This window comes from Chelonoidis abingdonii, chromosome 4 (assembly GCF_003597395.2).
Source record: "Chelonoidis abingdonii isolate Lonesome George chromosome 4, CheloAbing_2.0, whole genome shotgun sequence".
Taxonomy (NCBI): Eukaryota; Metazoa; Chordata; order Testudines; family Testudinidae; genus Chelonoidis; species Chelonoidis abingdonii.
Genome location: NC_133772.1, coordinates 12693428 through 12716287, shown reverse-complemented (window position 1 = coordinate 12716287; position 22860 = coordinate 12693428). Strand labels below are relative to the sequence as shown.

Below are 22860 nucleotides of genomic sequence, written 5' to 3'. Positions count from 1 at the left end.
TACAGAGCTGTAGGGAGACCCATAGAGATTGAGCTACCCTCTTATTTTCAGAGGTGATCCTGCTAAGTTAGGGTTGACGTGCCTTAGTAAGTCAGTGTATGAAGAGAAACTTGGACTGCTGCGGCCCATGTAGTGTGGAGAGACAGAGGGTTTTGTGGTCTGTCCGAAGGTGAAGTTTTTGCTGTTGCAGATTTCTAGTCACTTGTTATTTAGGCTTACTGCAAATTATTCTCTCTCCCTGCATTCCCATGCCTGTTAAGTTAATGCTCCATTCCCCTTGTGAAACTATGCAGCATTGTTGTACAAGTGTGTCCTATTGGGATTCCCCGATTTCAGTGCCCAACATGAAAACCTCGCCTTACCCTTGTGGATGGCTCAAGGTAACGTGATATGAGAAGCACAGGTCACACTGTACTGACCTGTGACAGAGGGGTCTGAGGCAGCCACATGTGACAGAGATGTCTCTGAGCTGGCTGCAGATCAATGTGTTTAGTAAAGACTTCCTTTTCGCAGTGTACAGGCTGCTTTCACTAAGGGCCAATTCTGTAATGCTGAGAATCTGGGCTACAGCTAACTGTGGGCTAGAAATCTGGGCAGAGTCCACACTGGGATCATAATGATGCTGGTACAATGGTGGTGTAACTTGGCTGTGACTAGCGGGGTTCTAACCCAGTCTTCCTGTGAATAGAAATTTCTTTTTCTAGAAATGAGCTTGACCACACACTCCCCCAAGACCTTACCAGGTCCCCTCCACCACATAACTCAAGGATAAGACACTGCAGCAGTAAACAGAGCACCCTTTACCTTTCAAATCCTCTGGGTTGTCAATAATGAAGTTTCCATTCCAAACCACAGCAAAATCCACTGCTAAGTTGCTTATGTCCATCCCGTCATAGAGATACTAAGGAACAATATAAGAAACATGTTTAGGGGACGTGCTCGGAAGGATGTGTCAGAAAGAGACATCAGGAAGGAAATGACACATATATATTGCTATAACTAACACATTTTTGCTTAAAAAACACATGATGATGTTTAAGTGACCAACAATTCTAACTCTCATTTCTAGGATCCTGCTTTGGGTCCACATAGTGAGACTCATTTCTCCTTGCCAGAGAAAGATAATTAAAATCAGCTGATGGACTCTGCAAGAGGTAATAGATTAATTATCCCAGATACACTGGCTGGTCTCATAAAAACAACCCCACTATTTAATGAGACTAGACTGAGGCCCTACACAGTGGCATCACACTCCCTCAATGTAATCAGGGATGTACAAATGTGCTGCAAAGATCTGACAACTTACTAAGGATATATTGCAGTCAGTGCACCCTGTTCAGAGTGGAGATGAGGAAGTTTCTAAATCACCAGTTCAAATCCAGACCAGGGTAGCACTGCCTGGAATTCCTGACCCTCTGACGGATGCCCAGGGGCCATACAGGTGAGTTTGGAGGTCTCAGACCATTCTCCTAGTAGACACTTCAAAAGTGCCTTAATCATAATTAGCACATATTGGGCCCTATGCTGGCAGTCTTTGCAGATCAACCAATGACTCCCGTTTTCCTACAAGGAGAATATCAGTGGGACTGTAAAAAACAAGCATATTAAAGAAACCCCAACAAAATGCTTGACTGTTCAGTGTTCCCTTCCTCACAGATTATTTATCCACATCTGTTCCACATCAGCCTTCACGCTGTTGAGCAGGATGTGACCTGAATGGAAAAGTACAGGAGTAAGACTCATGAGGTCCAGCGCTCTAATCCCAACTCTGACACTAGCTCCCTGTCTGGTCTTGGGCAAGTCACTTAGGGCTTGTCTACACACAGAAGTTGCACTGGTTTAATGTAGATCTACTTATACTGGTTGAGCGTGCCCATATACATTTACCAGCGTGAACTCAACAATACAAGCCTGGATTAAACAGATATCAAAGTGGCCTCACCCATGTAGAGTTGCGCTGGTTTAACTAAACCAGTGTAAAACCACACCTTTAGTTGAATCGGTACAACTCTGTGTGCAGACTAGTCCTTAAACTGTCTGCCTCCAGTTTCCCATTTGTATAAAAGGATAAGAGGATTTCCCTAAAGCAGGGCTGCTCTGAATATTTGTTAGGTAATGTTCATCAATCACTTTGGATAGGAAAAGGGCTATTTAGTATTATTATATTTATTATCTACTCTGCTATGGGGCCTACAGAGAGTGAGTGAGGCATAAATATCCAGGGAAATTTAAGACAATTCAGAACCTGATTAATAAGCTAGGAGTAACTGCATGGATTGTTAAAGTAGATCCTGAAGTTCCTGGTTCCACCATCTAGCTCTAGCTATCTGTCCATGTAGCTTTCTGAAACCCTCACTGATACATGACTAGAGATCAGAGACCCAAACTCCTTTACTCAGCCCTTTTTCCAGTTGTAGACTAGTGTCTTCTGCAAACACACACACAGTGGCACTTCCTCTGCAGTTTGGAGAATGGCCTCTGTGAACAGCTGAGATCTGCATTGTGCCATGAATGCAGCAGAACCTGTGTTTTGTTCCCTACCACATGCAAGAATGACTGCAAAAAGCAAGAGCCCTCCCTCTAAGAACTACGATGATACTCTCCGTTAATGTTCCAATGGCGTTCCTACAGCTTCAGAAGTTGATGTAGAACCTCTTGGGCTTTACTTTCATGGGCTATGCTATGCTGCCACAATGCAGATCAAGCTGCAGTCGCCCACTGTATGCATGTTGTTAGTGGTTTCATTCAGAGAATTTGTATCACTCTGCGATGCCATGTCTGCTCCCCCAGCTGAGTCCTATTCCCCTCTTTCCTAGTATTATACATTCCATTAAGCTGCAGTGACCTGGAATTTGACAGCTCTCTGATGAGAGGCCAATAATTCTTTCTCTCTCTCCTGTGTGAATTAGCTTGCCTTAACACCTTTGTTGTATTCTCCCCCCCCACCTGAACCCGTCCCGCCGTCACTGACAGGAGCTGGCAGACAAAGGACCTTCACCCAGCCAGTATTATAATTAAACACCTCACATGCCTACACCAGATTCCCATCTGAAATTCAGGATTAGTTTAACCCTTATTTTTTTTATTCCTTCTGCCTCCCTCCTTCCATTTCTCTTTCATTTTTTTCCTCTTCTAGTTAAATTTGCCTTATTCACAGTGTCTCCTCATTGATGTCAACATTAGGGCGACTGCTGTGTTAGAGGTGGGATGGCTGGTTTAAATAAAATAAAGAGGCATCTCTAATATCGGAAAGTGGAAGCATTGACTAGTGGTTAGAACACAGTGATGGGTGCCAGGAACAACTCCTGATTCTAGGCCCAGGTCTAACACTGACTTGCTCTGTGGCCTTGGGCAAGTTATGTAACCTCACTTAGTTCCTCCATCTGGAAGTAAAGATAATGATACTTACTTAGCTCACAGCATGTGGAACCATTAGTCAATGGTGCAAATTCACCACAGGAGCAGGCTCTGCAGCTCCCTGATAACCTCATCCATTCAATTCTAAAGCTTCTGCATTCCAGGACTCACTTGCAGCATGGCCATTGGCTGTTGGGCCCCCTTCATCCTACCCCTCTCCCATCACTCCAACAACCCCTTCCCTTCTCCCATGTCAATCCCCAGAGCACAGGCTCCTTACCGAACTGTTCTGGCACTGGACACTGGAGCTGTTGAAGCGCAGAGCTGGCACACGATGAATAACTCCTTGAATGTTGAGGACACATTCATACCCACGCTGGCCAGACTGCGGCTGGGGCAGGTTTCTGGCTTTCAGTGTGATGGGCTTCACCTCCCCTACTGGGATCAGAATCTCTTCGGTGGGAAACAGCTGTGGGCAGTCCTGGGAGGAGCAAACATGGAGACAAAGGTGCTCCACTTACTAGGGGGCCACTTACCTTTATATAACATCAAGTCTGAACACTCCTGAACCCTGGGCATTTGGGACATTAACCTGGATCTAAATTGGATGGCTGTTTACCAGGCAGGGCAGCCAAACATCCTGCACTTGGAGTCCAGCATGGAGCCTAGTATATCTGATCACAGACAATTCTCTTTGCACTCCTCAATCTGCCCGCAAGACAGAAGATTAAGTGCAGGGAAAAATAACCTTCAGCAATATTTTCTGCTCAGGATATTTTCAGTGCAGCCACACAAGGGGGGATGTTATTATTCAGGAAATATACTGAATTATCATTGTTCTCCCTGGCTTGCTGTGGGCTATGCATTTTATCTCCGGAGACACAAACCTCAAGTGTACCCCCCACTCCTCTCTTCCCCCACAAGCTAGAGGCAATGTATTATCAATTACTTCTGCTTCCCAACTCCAGCAAAACCCAATTTTACTGGGAGGTGGATTGGATCCTCCTAACTACACACTGAACACTTATTCTAGGTTTCATTTTTAATCAAGTTTCATTCCTGGGGTGCACATCAGTGTCTGTTGCTTCAAAAACAGACTGATCGGCATGGGATATGCTTCCCGTTTGCGACCTGGTGCCACTTCTTTCTGTGTTTTATTTTAGCAAAATTATTTCAATATCCTATTAATTTCCCAATCTGTAGCCCCAACTCCACAAACCTATTCCCCTCTTCTCTCTTACCCTACCCCATCATCCAACACCTCTGGCTAGTCTCCAACTGCCCAGCTGGACCTGTATGCAGCAACAGAGATGAGAGGGAAATGGTTTTCCTGACCCATGAACATTTTTGAGATTTCAAATATTTTCGCATTCTGCATCCAGACAAAACTGAGACCTTTCAAAAGTTTTCACAAAAACAGAGAGAGGGAGAGATTGACCCTCTCAATATAGCCGATAGCCTGGTGGTTAAGGCACTGAAATAGGATGTGGAAGAGCCAGGTCCAAGCCCTAACCACTGGACTACAGGTTATTGGGGGGTGGGCTCTTAATTCTCTTGTTTTGACTAAAAAGCCCATTCCAGGCCCAAGAAACCTTTCCAACCAGAGTTTCATCGACACCAATCCTTACCTGCAAAAAGTTTTGGTTTCGATTAATTGACATTTTCCAATGAAAACCGCATGTATTGAGAAATTTCCAACTAGCTCTCTACAGAAAGCCGAAGGTGTCACCAGTACAGATCCTCTCTTAGCTCAGTGATGCATGAGTGGGACTTCTGCCACCTGCAGCTGGGCCTGGAAGGAAGCTGAAGGGCTGAGGTGCTATTCCTGTACGTGAAGCTGCACCTTCCATTCCCATCCATGCTGATGGGAAGACAGAGGTGTCCAAACGCTCAGAGATTTGGTTAAAATAAGCACCCTGACGTTCAGGGGTGGGATTTTCAAGTAGACTTAAGGGAATTAGCACCCAAATCCCAATGAATTTAAATGGGAGATGGACACAACGCCATTAGGCTCTTTAGAAAATCCCAGACTAGATGCTTCTATGAACTCATCTTGAGCCTGCAAAACTGTGTCCCAGCTCTACAAACTGGTACAGATTGGGTAACAGTCCTGAAAGCCCATCAGCAAATGCTAGTTGTAAAACAGATACCTGATTCAAAAGGTTCCAATTCTGCAATGCTTCCTCACATGACATTCCTGCTGAGCTCAGTGGGCATTCTGCATGCTGAGAGTTAATGCGTGTAGGATGGGGCCCTCACCCTGGGTGAAACAAAATCAGGCTGCTTTATGCATAGCAATCCTAGTTTACACCAGCACGTGAGGGGGATGAGTGGAAAGGTTGCATGCTTAGCATGGATGCTCCAAAGCTCTCAGCGTACTGTGTAGGCAGTAAAACTGCCCACATGTATTTGCAGCTACATCCACAGATCTGTTGCACTCGTTCACTGGAGATACCTCACCGTGCCAGATATAAAGCAAAGCTAGCTAAGGAGATGCCAGGCTCTCTAAAAGGATGAACTTTGATGTCGCTGGAAGCCATGATGCTAACTCCCCTTCTTCCTTGCAATATACTTTAGGCTTCAGGAACTTAAGCCCCTCTTCTGGAAATGGCCCCTCTAGACTTCCTAGAGCTTCCTCAGATTAAGCCTGGAAACAGCAAACCCAGCCTGTCATCCTACAAAATCCTTCTGTTTCATAAAGCGAACCTAAGATCCTGACAGGCAGGAAGGAAGGTGTTTCTCTGTGGTGGCTAAGTGATTCAAGCCAATGGACAGCACAAACATTTCTCGATCTGGATTCAAGATTGCATTCACCTTCGGGATGGAATCTGGAGCTGTGCCAAGAATAAAACTCTCCTAGTCAAATGCAAATGGTCAGCGTGTTACAGAAAAAGCCCTAAAGCACCATACTCCTGCCCAGTCAAAGTTACAGCAATTAGAAAAACAACAAGGAGTCCGGTGGCACCTTAAAGACTAACAGATTTATTTGGGCATAGGCTTTTGTGGGCTATAATCCACTTCCATCAGATGCATGTAGTGAAAAATACAGTAGGCAGGTGGCACCGGGCTCCTGGTTGTTTTTGTGGATACAGACTAACACAGCTACCCCTTGATACTTGACAGTAATTAGAAGGAAATCAAGAAACCAGAGGGGACTTGCAAAGTGGGAAGGGGAAGCTCAGCTGCAGCCCGCAAGGTTGGACAGGGGTGAGGGAACACACAGAAATTCCACTGCAGGCCTTTCCTGCTCCAGTCTGGAACTGAAACGGACAGAGCAGGGGATGGGCTCTTTCTGAAACAGGAACCAGCAGCCTGTCTCCTCGAGAACTAACAGGCTATGACAGATTCTGAGGAAGAGCCTAATATGGTCTGAGATTTACCACTTGGCCCCCACTGTCTTGTATAAAAAAGAGTAAGGTAAATGGGTTCCTCTCCTATAATGACCCCCGATGCAGCACCACACAGCCAGGGCCAAACAGAAAGGCAGTCTCCACTGTCATTGAGTTTAATGGCCCACTGTGGGGAGGTAATGGATCCTTCCTGAGCTGCAGAGGCTTCCAATACTGACCAGAGATCCGGACAATGAGAGAACTCAAGTGAAGACAAACCTGAATCCTGAATCATTTCATAAAACAAGTAAGCGTTGGGGGTCCTCAGCTTGAGCCGGGTGAAGTGAAACTTATTTAATCTTTGAAATGTGCCTGATTTGTGAAGCTGGAAACATTTTATTAAATTCTCCATAGAAAACCAGACAAATATTTTCTCAGCATTTGCATTAAATGAGCAAACAAAAAATCAAAATGCCATCATGCCACAAACTGGAAATTTGGGAAAAGTGTTAGGAAAAGGTGATAGACTCTGTTCAAGCACATGGCTGGGAGTCAAGAAGTCCTCAGTTCGGTTCCCATCTCCTGTCCCGGCCTGGTCTCAATAGCATTATTTAACACGTGTATTGTGGTAGAACCTGGAGGCCCCTAGTCAGGGATCAGGGCCCCATTGTGCTAGGTGCTGGACATACACACAATGACAAGACAGCCTAGGCCTCAAAGGGCTTCCAATGCAAGTGTCTGATGAGAGACAACAGGCGATTGCAACGAACAGATGAAAGTAACTGACAAAACTTCACACTTCTAGGCACCTAGAGATTTTGTTAAATAATTTAAATATGCAGGATATCAACTGTGCAAACCAGATTTAGTAGTAAATATCATTACCCTCATTCTATAGATGGGCAGAGAGACTCCATCAGGTGAAGTGATTCTCCCAAGGTAACATAAAACCAGGATTAGAAGCTAGGTCCCTAAATGCCAAAGCAGGATTATCTATCTACAGTATTTACAGGCACCCTACAACTGCAATACCTGAGCACCTCTCAATCTTCAAAGGGTACGTCTATACTACCCACTGGATCGGCAGGTAGTAATTGATCTATCGGGGATCGATTTATTGCGTCTTGTCTAGATGCAATAAATCAATCCGCAAATCGATGCCCGTACTCCACTTCGGCAGGAGGAGTAAGCAGCATCGACAGGGGAGCCGCGGCAGTCGACTCACCACTGTGAGGACGGCCATATAAGTCGAACTAAGATACTTTGACTTCAGCTATGTGAATAGTGTAGCTGAAGTTGTGTATCTTAGATTGACACCCCCCACCCCGCAGTGTAGACCAGCCCAAAGTATTTGTCCTCACAACCTCCCTGTGAAGCACCGATGGAAAACTGATGCCCAGGAAAACTTAAGTGACTTGTCCTGTGTCACACAGGAAGTCTGTGTCACAGCAGGGTACTGACCCAATGTGGCTGAGTGCCAGGCTAGTGGTCCGACCATTGGACAACCCTTTCTATCAATTAAACTAACTCATCGAGAGCCAAACACCACAAGAGCGCCACCACCAGGATCCAGCTCTTTCCGTCTATGCAAGGAGGAAACCCATGAATTTCATTAGTCACCATTAGGCAGGCTGAATGAATGCCCTGCCCAGCTCACAGCTATACTGATGGGATCTCATCTCTCCACTGAGTCAGGCATGTTGTAAATGAGAAACAGACGCTGGCCAGTATGGGAGAGCCAGTAGCTTAAGTTGCTGCCTCATAAACTCTTTTTTAATGGCACTTTTCCCTATATATATTTTATTTTATTTCTAACAGGCCTTCCACAGATTAACAGCCAAGAATGATTTTAAACTCCAGCAGAGGGGAAGACGGCCATCCTGGGGGGAAAAAATGACCGTTCCTCCAATGTAGTGACTTTATAAGCTGAAAGGGAATGCTTACTGTTTTAAGCATTGACTCTGACATAGCTAATGCTTGGGTATCACAAGTTGAAATCACAGCAGGGCTGATTCAGCATTTATACAGCTAAGAATCATGCTGCAAGGGCTCTCTGAAGAGCTGTAGGCACTCTTAAGAGCTTGTGCAATTGTCTAAGACAGGGCTTTCCCCCAATGTCCTTGAACAAAAGTTCCTTCCTTGTTCTCTCTGTTGTGCATTATTAAACAGAAACCAGCCTCCACCCCAGAGAAGACTGCATTTCAGTGGGTCTGTATTTAGCTGCTCAACCCTCCGCCCCATCAAAAAACACCAACCACTTTTAACTGTGTCGTTGCAGGAGAATCTCAATATTTAGCCCTGAAAAAATGAATATGTTATGGACCATTATCCTTCTTGGCAACAATCATTCACTAGACAAGCTGAGTTTTGAAGAAATTCTTTTTTCCTATACAGGAGAAAAAAAACAGAACTCACATTTTTCATATCATATCTGTAGAGCTGAAATTGCTGGTAGCAAAAACTTTTCTATCATCATTAGAGGCAAGTAGGACATAATGGATTTTTTCTTTTAGCAAGAGTTTCACTGGGAGAAAAATGTCACATTGGGATACTGGGGAAAATAAAGAGTCAGTCAGATTCTGAGTGCACTCTACTCTGGGGACAAGGGAAAAAGTGCAGCAACTATATGTTGTTTGACAGCTACAATGATTGTATTAATAAGGGGACATAAAGTTTGGAATAGAGGCATATTCAGGGAGATTCCACATTACCAACAGCACAGGCACTTGTGGGGACCACATTGCTGCTGGCCATTTTTACTGAATTTATCAGATGAGGGATTGAAGCTACAAAACCTGCAGGGGCTCGTGGAGGGTGCTGAGTTTGCTCAGAAGTTGCATACATACATTACTGAAAGCACCATCGGGGCCGCTCCATTCCCTGTTTGTGCCAGTTCCAATCCCAATTCTCTGCTTTGCTTTCGGTTCTTTTAAAAAAATTTGTCACTGCAGTAATGCACAAGGTCATCTGTGCACACATGCATTTCCATAGCCTATGCATGTGATGGAGCATATAGGTACATGTAACTGCATTAATGCACCTGGGCACCTGCAAATGTGTTTGCATGCTCTGTATACACGACTGGGTATGCAGGTATGTGTAACTGTTTTTGTGCAGATATGTAGACTTGTACACAGTGTGTGTGCCTGTCCAGATACAATCTCTCCTAACTTATCCATTATGAGTGAGTTTTTAATCACAATTATTTAGTTTGGGATACACTGCACACTGTATGAATACCACTTCTATTGTTAATAAACTTCAGGCGTTTATCAATGTTTTCCAGAAATTTCATAAGGAGGGGTGTGTGCATGTGCATTCTTGTGCACACCACTTCCCTCTACTGGTTGGAATAAAAAAAGCACAACAAGCCCTATACAGCTGACAGCTAATGGAGATGCTCCTTTAACTCAAATGGCAGGTGCCTGTGCTGCTGCTGCTGAATTTTATCACTGCTGCCGCTATGAAGTTCTGAGTGTCCCTTGAGTGCTCCATAAAAGGGAAAGAGATGCTGTCAGCGGAATACATGATTTGTTCCGTAAGTTTACTTTCTTTTGTCATTTATGAGAAGTAAATCCTGTAGTGATTTAGAATGGGCATTAGTACCCCCACTCTTCAATGCAAGAGTGACACATATTATAGAATGTCCTGCCTATGAAATATCTACACATACAATCTACAGAGGTGATCATATTTAATGCTTCTACTCCCAAAGATCCCAAAGGAACTATACAAATTCTACACCAATGAAATGCAGCCACCTCTGCTGCTCTCTCAGGCAAACTACTCTAGAATTTTGGGGCATTTCCCTTCAGTAAGGCACTTATTTAGGCTTTCCATATGAGCAGCATCAAGTAATTATGCACAAAAGTTATAAGCATTAACCCATGCTAAACACTCAGACCTAGATACTGCTCTCGCTGGTGTAAATCAGGAGCTGCTCCACCGATGTCAAGGGCATTACCCCAGATTTAACCTAATGGAAAAGAGAACAGAATTTGGCCCTCAGAAGCCAAGCATGGAAAGAAGAAACTGAACTGACTCAGTGGTTGATTTTCACTGGTAAATTCTCTATTATATGACCTTTTGTCCTGTCTTTTTGCTGTATGAATTCAGTTGCAATCTGTGTCTTGGCCTGTATTTTGTAAAGTAGGCCACATGTATTTACAGCATTGCAATAATTAATAATAAATAATAAATTAAAAACAGCAGTTTAGATCAGGTTATGTCTAAGCTGTGCGGTAGTGTAGGTACTACATTGATGGAAGGGGTTTTCCTGTTGATGTAATTAATTCACCTCGCCAAGAGGTAGTAACTAAGTTGACAGAAGAATCCTTCTATTGACCTTGCTGTGTCTACACTGGGATGAGGTTGACCTAAGTACAATGCCGAGGCATGAAATGTTTCACAGCCCTGAGTGATGTTCCTAGGTCAGCCTACGTTTCAGGTGTAGACCAGGTTTCTCCAGTGAATGTACCCCTTTGCAACCCGTGCCTGAGGTGCAATCCTGCTCCTATTGTAGTCAGAGGCAAAGCTCCCTTGACTTCAGTGGGAACCAGATTAAATCCCTGCACTTTATCTTGTCATCCCCTGTAGTTTCAGATTGGGCTCGCTCTCCCTCCCATCCCGCTATCACTATTTCCTGTGCTCCTGTTCCCAAACATTGACGAACACTCCAGGCTCCAGCCGATACAAATCTAACGATTGAAAAAAATGTTACCAATAAACCCAACCACACAGTTTCAAAGCTGGGAAGAGTTAATCCTGCTGCATAAGGCTTTTTTCATTGCTACTAGTTCTTTTTCCTGAGTAATTGCCAAATAGCTTCACCAAACTTGTCTCTCCAGGAGTCAGGCCTGATCCAAAGCACACTAAAGTCAATGGAAAGAGTGCCACTGACTTTAGATAAAGCCCCTAGTATGCTTCTCCAGAGCTAACACATTCCCACTCTTACAGCCCATGTATTTAAAGGTAGAGATTTTAGTGTAAAAAAAAAAAAAAAAAGGAAGCTTCAGCTTTATATTATTTCTTGCAAGGAACTTTAAGCATCCCTGAAAGCACCAATAGACACAATTAGTTGTAAAGACATCCCTCTAAAAGCAATAATAACTCAAACCTAAACCCGAAAGAGTCAGAATGGATATGAAATTTGGCTCTCTGTAAGCTCTCAGAGCCTGAAACACTCCATTTCCCCGATTCAGCATCTCACATATGGAAATGACATTATCTGCACACAGTGGACATCTAAGAGGGAATGGATCCCACATCCTGGGAAACTAATAGGATTTATTTGGTTCTCTCTCCCCACTGGGATGGGGCAGAAGAATGTATTTATGTATCTACATCCCTCTCTGTCTGCATGTTTTATACATTTACACAGACATATTTTATACCCATAATCACCACACACACGTACAAAACCCGAACCTCCTCACACACATTAAAATCATGTTATAGGTTCAATTTGAGTCTGCAGAAAGTGGAGAAATTCAGCTCAAGGCTCCATCTGTTTTGCGTCAGGGGCTAAAGCCATATAAGAAAGTGAGACAGTCAGTGCTATGAAATCCCTCTGCGGTCTCACCCCAGAAAGCCCTCATTTTTATGGACGCAGGTGTGCCCCAGGCCTCTGTATTTTCAGCACCTTGCGCAGGGATATTTAACGGTGTGACTTGTACTGATATTAATGAAAGTCATGTGGCTTAAAATAACCTGCTGAGGAATTAAGTAGTTTGTTGTTTTAATTCTTAGAGAACGGGAAACTGTTTTCTAAGGGTTTTGATTGGCTGCAAGGGGATGCTCCACCTGGGATGAAGGGCAGTTTCTGGCAGATGTCATAAATCAGGATCAATCAGATCTGTCATCAATCAGCTCCACTTGGAAAAGCAGCTCTGTCTTACTGTTATCATGGGATTCCATGCTTACTATGGCAATGACTCCAGATCAAATGTGCCCCGTTTATAAGCAATATAATTTTTTAAAGGCTCAGTACCACAAATTCAAACTGAGAGTCAACACACTGAGTTCATTCCTTCTCATGCATCATCACCAGCAACAGAGGTTCTGCAGGGCAAATTCCACCCCTCAGTGACACTAGGCCAACCCAACTGTCCTCAGATTAAGCTATCAGAGACACCTGTGCCAACTACCATCCCCCAGCAGGCAAGATTGCACAGGTGTAGTTGCTTAACCCAGTAATCAGGGTAGAGTAAACAATTCTGATGATGGTGCAAATGGAGGAATAGCATCCAGGTCACTCCCTTGTAGCTTTGTCAGTTCTGCAGGGTGAACAGCATGAAAAAGCAGCACAAGATTACTTTAGTCATTATAGCCAGCAGATCTGACTCTGAACATGAGCTGGGAGCAGATCTGTGATAAGAAGATGCCATTTTCACAAAGTCACCTTGCATAGTGGAACCCCATTTTGAAGACTCTGGGTTCTGTTTCCTCCTTAACAGAAACTGGCAACTCCTAGTAGCATCAAAGGAGTTGCATAAACGAGTCCTGTTGGAAAATAGATCCCCAAGGACCAGAAATATCTGAGTTTTTCCCGCCTGGGAACAGTCTAAATTAAACTTAAAATATGAGAATATTTCTAAGCCCATGCAAGAGTGTGTGCGTGCAAATGCTTGTGTGAGAGCAAGTGTGTCTGAGTGTGCACAGGTGTGAGAGTGGGCCTGCAGCATGTGCTTCTGTTTGGCCATTCTGCCCTCATGGAGGCAGTTCTGGCTGCAATACTGTTGCTTACGTTCTGTTTCCAAGACAATAAACCTTCCGTTATGAAGGCAATGTAGCCTGTGAGCACGAACTTTTTACTAGGGCCCGGTGAGATCATTGTGATCTGAACTGTGTTAAGTGAGGAAACTTTTTCCCAGATAATTACCTGACCCCGTGAATTTGCAGGAAAGAAGTGCCCATAATAAAGGCAGTAGGAATACATTGTGTACACAAGTAGCAATTCATTTCCTTTTTTGAAAAAAGGCAGACAAATTAGCCTTTGGTGGTTGGGCTTGCATGTATGTTCATGGGTGCAGGGTAACCACGATGAACAGTGGACCATCCACATTATCAACATTCCCTGCATCAAAGGTAATCACAGAAAAGCATCAGACAGCACGTAGCATCCACTGGTAAGAACCAGGCTAAGAGAAGATCCACCGGCTAAACGAGATAGAGAAAGAGCAACAGAAACAGAGACCTAAGGAAAAGGCCTCCCTGTAATAGAAATAGGAAGTGGTCCTCTAATTCCGTGATTAGAGCAGAAATGGGAAGTCAGGACTCCTGGATCCTATTCCCGACTCTACCACACACCCACTGCGTGACCTTGGGCCAGTCACGTCCTCGCTCTGTCTCCAGTTTCCCACATGTAAAACTGGGAAAATAAAATACCCTACCTAACCCTACCAAGGGTTTTGAGATGATTGGACTGAATGTGCTGTGGAAGCATAAAACATAATTGCAAAGCCATGGAAAAGAGAGAAAACGCTGAGCAGGAGGGGAAGAAAAAAAATTATCACATCACTACAGAGTAGCAAAAGCAAAGATTTTTGCTCCCTCTTGCTCCCTTGAAAGGAAGTTACTTGATTTTGTACCAGGATGGTAAAGCTTTCGCTTTGTCTCCAGGATGGGAGTTTCTCCTCAGGCATCTTCACACTCTGCTGCTTGAAACACTTCTTTGAGGTAAGTGCCTCCTCTCGTAAACGGCTGACAAAGGCGGCAGCACCTGTTCCCAATTACCTTTGCTGGTCTCTTCACCATTGCTGATCCCCTCCGCTGATGTACGCACACGTGTAACTCGTTTATGTTTCTTACTTTGTATTACATGTTTCTTGGCATCATTTTAACCAGAGAGGCACACGGGTTGCTTTAGTCTCACATTACTTGTTGATTTAGTTAGCAGCTCAATGAGCTTCTAAAAAGCGATAAAGGGAACTTTCATAGCTCAGTGTTCTGCTCTCTTCCTCTCGCTTCCTTAGCCATTTCATCCTAGTTTTCAGAAGCTTGCCTCATTCAAAGCATTTTAGCCTCAAGGGAGCCATAAATCAAGTAAAAGCTGGCAGCCCCTGTGGCCACTGACTGCCTCAGGCAAGGCATTGTGTGGCCCTCTGTCGGAAGGACACTCCATAAACATGTGCCTGCTGCAGATGCTGTGAAGACACAGATGTAGAAGCAGTAAAGGCATGGACCAAAAGCCTGCCAGACTGGCAGAGATCATCATGACTTATTTCTAAAGGCAGCCGCAGCTGTGCTCAGCACCTCCCAAAATAGAAAGAAGATGTGATCCTTGCAGAGGAGTTTACAAACTCAGAGCAGACACCGCAAGGGGCCATGAAGTGGCACTGTTCTGGCAAACAACCTGGCAGTGCATGTGGTATCTGCAGTGGAAGGAGCTAACAGCTGCTTTGTCCTGATCTCACAGAACTGGGACTATTTCTTTGTTCGAGGAGAAATCCCAAATCAAACCATTATCCAGTCAGGCCACAGTCAAAAAATTCAGACCTGGAAATGCAGCCCAATCGATAGGCCGTGGGGATTCCTCCTGCCAGCTCTGCAATTGACTTGCTTTGTGATTTTCGGAAAGTCACTGCAGCTCCGTGTGCCCCATATATAAAATGGGATTAGTGATGCTCACCCATGTTTGAGATCCTTGGATGGACAGTACTAAGTGAGTGCTAATTATTAGTCAGTCTGAATGTAGCCAAATCTTAGAGGTGGGATCAATTTAGGCCCATCGCTATTGTTAGATGACATTTTCCTGCTCTGTTCTTGTTTGCTACTGCCTCTGCACGTCCGGGTACCAGCTGAGACCAGACCAAACACAGAGGCCTTGGCTACACTGGCGCTTTACAGCGCTGCAACTGTCTCGCTCAGGGGTGTGAAAAAACACACCCCTGTGCGCAAGTTACAGCGCTGCAAAGCGCCAGTGTAAACAGTGCCTCAGCGCTGGGTGCACGGCTCCCAGTGCTGCAAGCTAAACCCCATGAGGAGGTGGAGTAGCTGCAGCGCTGGGAAACCTCTCTCCCAGTGCTGGTGCCGTGACCACACTCGCACTTCAAAGCGCTGCCGCAAGAGCACTCCCGCGGCAGCGCTTTGGAGTTTTGAGTGTAGCCAAGCCCAGAGAAAAATGGGACAAGAGCACAGCTCTTTGCCAGAGAAACAGGAGAACCTCTTACAAACGTCGGATACGCCAACCATATCACACACTGCTCCACAGAATGGCCGGGTCAGCTCAGAACAGAAAAAGGCCAGTAAGAAAACATTTCCTAACCCAGTCCCAATACCTCAGAAACATTGATCCGTCCTTCCTGAAATGAACAAGTTGTGGGATCATGAGTGCAAAGGTTCCGATATTTACACCAATGGCAGCGGAAAGCGCTGTTCACGCAAGACAGGCACCTGTAGAGCCAGAGAAAGAAATAAGGTCCGTGTTACAGAGATGATTATCGGGAAATGAACTTGACATTGGAACAGACAGGACTATCCATCAGAATGTACACAAGTTTATACATATGAAGATACGTTCCTGGTAGAAAACTAAGACAAAATTGCTAAAATAAATAAAATAAATAAATAAATAAAATAAAAAAAAATCAGGGACCCAATAACCTGCATGCCAAACATCACCTCAATTATTTGCTCCTATTTCTGCATCCGTCAACAGTTTCATCTATTTAGACTGGAAGTTCATTGGGGCAGGGAACAGTCAGTGGTGTAGCCAGGCGGAGGGAACAAGGGGAGAATACAAAAAAAAAAAAGGCGCCACCCACTGCGGCGCTTTTACTCATGAGGCGGTGCTTTTATTCAGCCAGAGGCGCTCCGAGTCTTCGGCGGTACCTCGGTGGCAGGACCTTCACTTGTGCCGCAGGTCTTCGGCGGCATTTCCTTCAGTGCCGCCAAAGACCCAGAGTGACGCTGGGTGAGTAAAAATTAAAAAGGCGCCAAGATGCTCAGTGGGGGAGTGACCGGGATTTTGCCCCTCATGCTCTAAAATATAGCCAGTCTTTACATGACTTATTAACACAAGCTGAAGCATCTTTTACAACAGGACATAAGGTACAAGAAAAAACAATACAGTGCAATCTTGACTGATTTTAAACCTCAATGGTATCTACAAACAAGCCAGGTTTGAAGAAAATTGGCTCAATTGTTTTCAAAAATTGGAAATATTTCAAGTCATCAACTGTAAACATTTCTATTGGGCATTTTTCACTCCAGTTCAAACCTGGAGCACGTTAGATTGCTTGGGGGCATAGCAAGTATCTGTGCTTGATGTCAGATGAGGCCAATGGTGCAGGACATGGTTTTTGACATGGGTTGAGCCTGCCAGTCCAGGAACTGACTGAGTATTTACTACCTCACACCTCCTAATCTGCTGACAATGAGCTGTGTGGCTCATAACAATTGTTGATATTTGCAATAAAGCTTCCTTTGGTCTCAGAAGCAGCTTTCCTATGTGACAGGCCATTTCTTAGAGCAGGTCTATTCCAGGAAATTAGGTCGGTATAACTACATTGCTCAGGGATGTGAGCACCCCTGAGTGACACAGTCAAACCAAACTCCCCCACCCTTAGACAGTGGCTAAGTCAACAGGAGGATTTTCCCCTTGCCCTAGCTACCACCTCTTGGGGAGGTGGAGTACCTACGCGACAGAACTCCTCCAGTGAGCGCGGGCAGTATCTTCATCAATGTGCTATAGCAGCGCCGCTACAGCATTTTATGTGTAGACAACCCCTCGGTAACTGACCATGGTCAGCATATCGCATGGTTTCCAGGGATCTTTAATTCACCCAAAGACATGGACTGTGTAACTGAAGGGGGGATATGCACCCCTGTTCGTGCACTGGACAAGACAGCCAATGCTCTGTTATTTTCTTTCTAAAGTTACTGTCACTAAAATGCATATTTAATGGCTTCTTTTTACATCTGAGTTGTATTTTCCTTCTTAAGCATCTGTAGCGTTCTTAATAGCTAAGGATTATTATTCTAATCATGAAAATGTAAATCTGGGTAGCAATATCAAGGGCTGGGAGCTTATTTAATTATTCCTTTATTTGACCCATTTCTGTCTCCATTTCGGTTTGCCACACTCCTGCCCTCCCACTTTGGACCCGACCTTTAGCTTTCCGATCTGGGGTAGAAGGGGCTCTCTGCTTGGCTCAGCACGACTGAGGAGGAAGGTCATTCTGATGATCAAGCCCAACAGTTTGGTTAGGTGCCTGTCATTGTAATGTGTGGTTTTCTTGCTGCCGCCTCAGCTCTACTCTGTCTCAGCTGGGAAGGGGCAAAGGTTGGACAGGGAGTCACAGACAAGTGACTTCTTGAAAGCTCATCCACAGTGAGTGCCTTGGCTCTTTCATGAAGAGAGTTTCTCACACAGTCACTCCCTCGCCCCAGCAAAGTCCCCTCAGAAAGCAGTTTCCACTAAAATAAAAAAAAAGGGACCACTTTTCTTCTAAACCAGGAAGCATCCTTGCCCTATAGCATCTGGGAACCTCTCACTCTGAGAAAGGGTTTAGTCCCTCCCTGCTAGAAATGGGCCCCAAACCAGAACCATTTATCAGATTCCTCAGCCCTCCCTTGAACTTTGTGGGGACTTGCATTAATGGAGCCCAGATCCAAACCATGTCAGCTTTTACGCTTGCAAAACAAGAACCCAGCTGATGAGGGTTAGCAAAATCACTCCACCCCTACAGGCTGCCTCCATTCGATGATGTACTACACGGCTGGACATGCTACCTGTGAGAAACAGCAGAGTTCAGCACGCTGCACCATCCAAAACCCAGAGAAGGAAAAGTCATTCCCCACACTGCTGTGAAGCCAAAAGGAACAGATTATCCTCCACTCCTGAAGTTTGGCAAAGGACACTGAGCCATTTCTAGGTCTGTCTCATTCAGGGGCTAATTGGTGAGCTCTCTGCCAGCATGCCTGATTCATGCCCCTGGTGCCCTCAGACAGCAGCGCAAGGCAGTGTAGATTTTATGGAAGACACACTTTTAGTACTTTGCCTGTAAGAATTAGTCACTTATGCTATGTCTGACCCCTAGTGTAATTTCCTGTTAGAAAGTGATGAGGGCAGAGTAGACTTATTGCGACATCCAGTTCAAATCTCCACTCCCAGGTAAGGTTAGGAGCAGCAGGAGCTCCAGCCAGATCTCCTGAAGGGACATCCTTGTTCCAGCCAAACTGGTGGGAATTCAGGGAAGAGCAACAAGACTGCATAAGAGACTTGAAGGACGGATTTACAAGGAGGGGAAGAGAAAGATCTCTAAAGTCCATTATGCTTAGCTAAGGGATGAGGAAGTGGGGACATCACTGTCTATAGGGATATGAAAGTACAGGGGAGAGCGTGCAGTGTGGATTTGCCGATGGGCTATAACTGGGAGTAATGAGACCCATCTATCGAGGGACTCATATGAGCACTCTCTCTGTAGTGCCTGAACTGAAGTTAAAGGCAAAATGTAGGCTGAATGCCAGGAAAATGACACGAAAGCCAAGCCTATTGGACTGTGGAAGTCTCCCAAAGGAGTGGCAGAAGCCCCATTACCTGGGACTTGAAAGCTAGGCTGGACAAAGCAATGCTGAATAGAAAAGGAAACAACCCTGCTTGGACACTCCCTGGCCCCTGGCAGCAGGATAAAGCAGGCAGGGCTAACAGAGCATTTCCAGCTCTAACGTCTACCATTCTGGAGCCAGCTGTCCAATCCCTGGCAGTAGGAGCTGCTTCCCCAGCAGAGCAGTTCAGGCCTGCCTTTCATTAGCTGGTCTTTGGCACGGTATTCACAGTCTCCCATGTCCTACACGTTTCACTTTGGTTGTGCGAGGTTTCGGTTTGTCTGTTCCCACTGAGATATCTATAAACACTTCAGAAATTTTAACAAACCCCAGCCAGCAGCGTTCTGCCCCAAGGGCTTCCGGGGGAAAGGCTGCTGTGGGGAACACGCTGCTGCACTGCTCAGCCATCTCAAAAGCAGATTGAGAACCAAGTGGCACCTGTGTCTACAGTCTGCCCTTTCTGAGGCAACTGACAGGGCCTGCACTCGCCTGCTAGGATCTTTTCCTGTGAAGCTGAAAGGAGCTCAGAGCTTTGCGGGGCTTCTCTGGCCTGATCTTAGGGGAAGGAGACACAGCAAACCCGTCATCTCTAGTAGAAACATTTTCTCCCTGCACGTCTGAAAAACAAGCTGAACAGCAAACCCAGCCTAGTTCCCTTCACACCACTCCTGTGCTCTCCTGGCATAACCACCCTGTCCCTTTTCCCACACCTCTTGCTGCCCCATCCCCCTTTGTCTTCCTTTTGAGAGTCTACAACAGAACACATCCCTGCCCTGTCTTAGCAGTTTATGGAGAGAAAGACTTCTGATTCTCCTATAGATATTTGGAGCTGCTTTATAGGGAATTCCCGGGCACTTTCTTCTCTCCCTTCCCCCCAGCTGCCTGTGAGTAAGGATGGAATTGAGCTCACAGTTGCAGGATCATGCAGCTTGGGGGCACCAGCAGGTCAAGCTTCTTTCAGACACACTCATTCTCTGCTAAGGCAGATAAATCTCGGTGCTCTTGGAAAAGTTTCCACATGGTGGGGATCTCTCAGTTTCTCTCTGTTGCTGCCGACCCTGAAAGGTCAAACTGCCAGCATCAAGCCAGAACCTCCCCCAGTACATGACTGAAAATCTTATTCCTCTTCTGTTTTAATCCGCTGTGCTGCCCTACACGCATTTGGCCGATGTCCATCTTGGTGGCACAATACACCTCAGAGCAGTTCTGTAGTCTGGCATGGCACACTAGGTGTCCTGGAAGGAATCCTGTCTTCCTGGGGTGTGCATCAGCTGTGACACTCGAGAGGTTAATAAAGAAACCCATTCCACTATGTACTTAGACAACAGGCTCCATTCGGGGGGGAAGAACCAGGGGCCTGGATCTGGGATGCTGGTGGGGAGGGAAAGTGGGAAAGGAGGGAGAGGGTGTCTTACAATTGGTGAGCACTGCAGTTGTAGAATTTGAACTCGGTGCTGACGAACATCTTGCCTGTCTCCTTGGATTTCAGCTGGAGCTCCAACCCGAACCAGTCTGGAAAGAGACGAGGGGAGGGTGATTACACCAGAAATAATGGCGATTGCAATGGATGAGGTACTGGCTCTCTCTCAAGGCAGGCTCGACGATTCGCTGAGCCCCCCCCACTTCTGGTGTGGTGTGGAGAAAATCCAAGCACCTCTGGTTCCACTGGTGCACGAGGACACCACGCTGCACCGGGTCTCTGAAAGCTAAGGGTCTCTGAGCAGCCAATAATGCACACACTGTGTATCCTCTGGGGACTTCAATGGAACATGCCGTGCTGGTCCATGGCTGTCCAGTGGAAGCTGCTACGAGAACATGACACAGCCTCTCCCAGAGCCCCCGGGAAGCTGTGCCAACTGGTGCCATGAAACACCCCCCACAGTCAAATCACACCTAATGAGGTGAGAAAACACACTAGAAAAGTAGGGTTCGCACTCCACCTTAGGTCACAAGTGAAATGAGTGTGGCAGTCTCATCACATTCCCCAGAGGAGGTTTCCCTTCAACATAAACTAACAACAGGACTGGGGATAGTTCACAGTCTATCCTGAAATGCAGCCCAGGATGGGGTGTTGCAGGCAGGGACTGGAGGGCATTAACAGAGCTAAGTAAGAGGCTCACCACTGGAATAATCAAGAATAAATTGCACTAGCTGAGCTGTGCGAGGGAAGTTTGCTCTTCACTTTCCTAGCTCTCTCCAAGCCCCTAACTTTCATGAGCACTCAAATTCAGCGTAACATTGTACATATAGGAAAATAACAGCAGGAAAGCACAGATGACACCTGGAAGCACGCCAAGGAGAAAATGAGTTTAAAACAAGTAGCATTATGATTCTGGGGACAGAGAGAGGCAGGGGGGAGGGGGAGGGGGAATATGACAGCGTGACATTAATGAAGAAACAACCCAAAGATCAAAACCAAAAAATAGAAACCTCATCCACCTACTCACAGCAACTGAGTCAGGCCTGAGTGCAGCAACCCCCACACTTTCATCTCCCACATCTGCCTAGCATGAAGGGTGAGTTCCCTGGTGGGATGAGAGACAAGAAGGTAACTGGCTTGAAGATTCATCAGTTATTGGGGTTTCTTGGGCACAGCCTATATCCTGAGGATCTGGGTTGTTACCGGACAGCCACCTCCAGCCCCATTCCTGGATGGTTTGTCATCCCGCACAGTATCAAAGGGGTTCAGGCAGCATTGACATACAGCCCAGCTGTGGTCTGCTCTGCTCTGCCTGGCAGCTAGATCTAGCCCTACTCAGCAATTGCTGGCTCCTCTCCCCCATAAGGTGAATACACAGGCAAAACACAAGGCCACCAGGCAGCGGCAGCTCCAGGCACCAGCGCTCCAAGCACGTGCCTGTGGCGGCAAGCCGCGGGGGGAGCCCAGCCAGTCCCCGCAAGGCCGTCAGTCAGGCTGCCTTCGGCACTTGCCTGAGGGAAGTTCGCCAGTCCTGTGGTTTCGGTGGCAATTCGGCGGCGGGTACGCCGAAGCCATGCGACCGGCGGACCTCCCGCAGGCATGCCGCCGAATCCATGGGACCGGGGACCTCCCGCAGGCAAGCCACCGTAGGCAGCCTGACTGCCGTGCTTGGGGTGGCAAAAAAGCTAGAGCCGCCCCTGCCACCAGGCAATACTCCAATCATGAAATCAGCTCACCTTGGTCCACAGGAATGGCGGGGACATCTTTAGGGGCTGGTGAAACGCAGACAACCTGGCTGCCGGAAACTTGGCCTTCCACCTCAGTGAGGTTTCCAAACAAACAGGTGATTCCAGCTGACAGGTCTGGAGCATCACTCACCAGCAGGCTGAGCTGGAACAAGGGAAAAGGAGAGAAAAAAAAAATACAACCAAGTTCCCATTAGCTGTCAGAACTACCCAGAGTTCCCTTTAGATTTTCAGCACCTGCTGCTTCTCTGTGGAGCATCAACCAACCCTACGCAGAGAAAAAGACCAGACATGTGGCACGCAGCCACTCCTTTCGCTGTAACCAGAGGAGGAAAGGTAGATAGTGTTGCAATGTTTTTCTCCACTGATATATGATGGTCACACCGTCCCCTCTCTAGCCAGTCCCTGGGAAAAGAGTGGCCCATGTTCTGGGACTTGCCTGCCCCAGTGCAGCACCTGA

General features: G+C 46.1%; 1 protein-coding gene across 1 annotated transcript in view; it reads right to left on the bottom strand.

The window, feature by feature from the left end:
• PLXNA2 (plexin A2) overlaps nt 1-22860 on the bottom strand; it is a 321397-nt gene that overhangs the window by 89621 nt on the left and 208916 nt on the right. Inside the window, exons 7-11 of the mRNA XM_032794137.2 lie at nt 22392-22545; nt 20651-20747; nt 15965-16079; nt 3638-3838; nt 805-901 (exon numbers count right to left, since the gene is read on the bottom strand). Of these exons, the coding sequence (XP_032650028.1) occupies nt 805-901; nt 3638-3838; nt 15965-16079; nt 20651-20747; nt 22392-22545 (664 nt within the window). The remainder of the gene's footprint in view (nt 1-804; nt 902-3637; nt 3839-15964; nt 16080-20650; nt 20748-22391; nt 22546-22860) is intronic.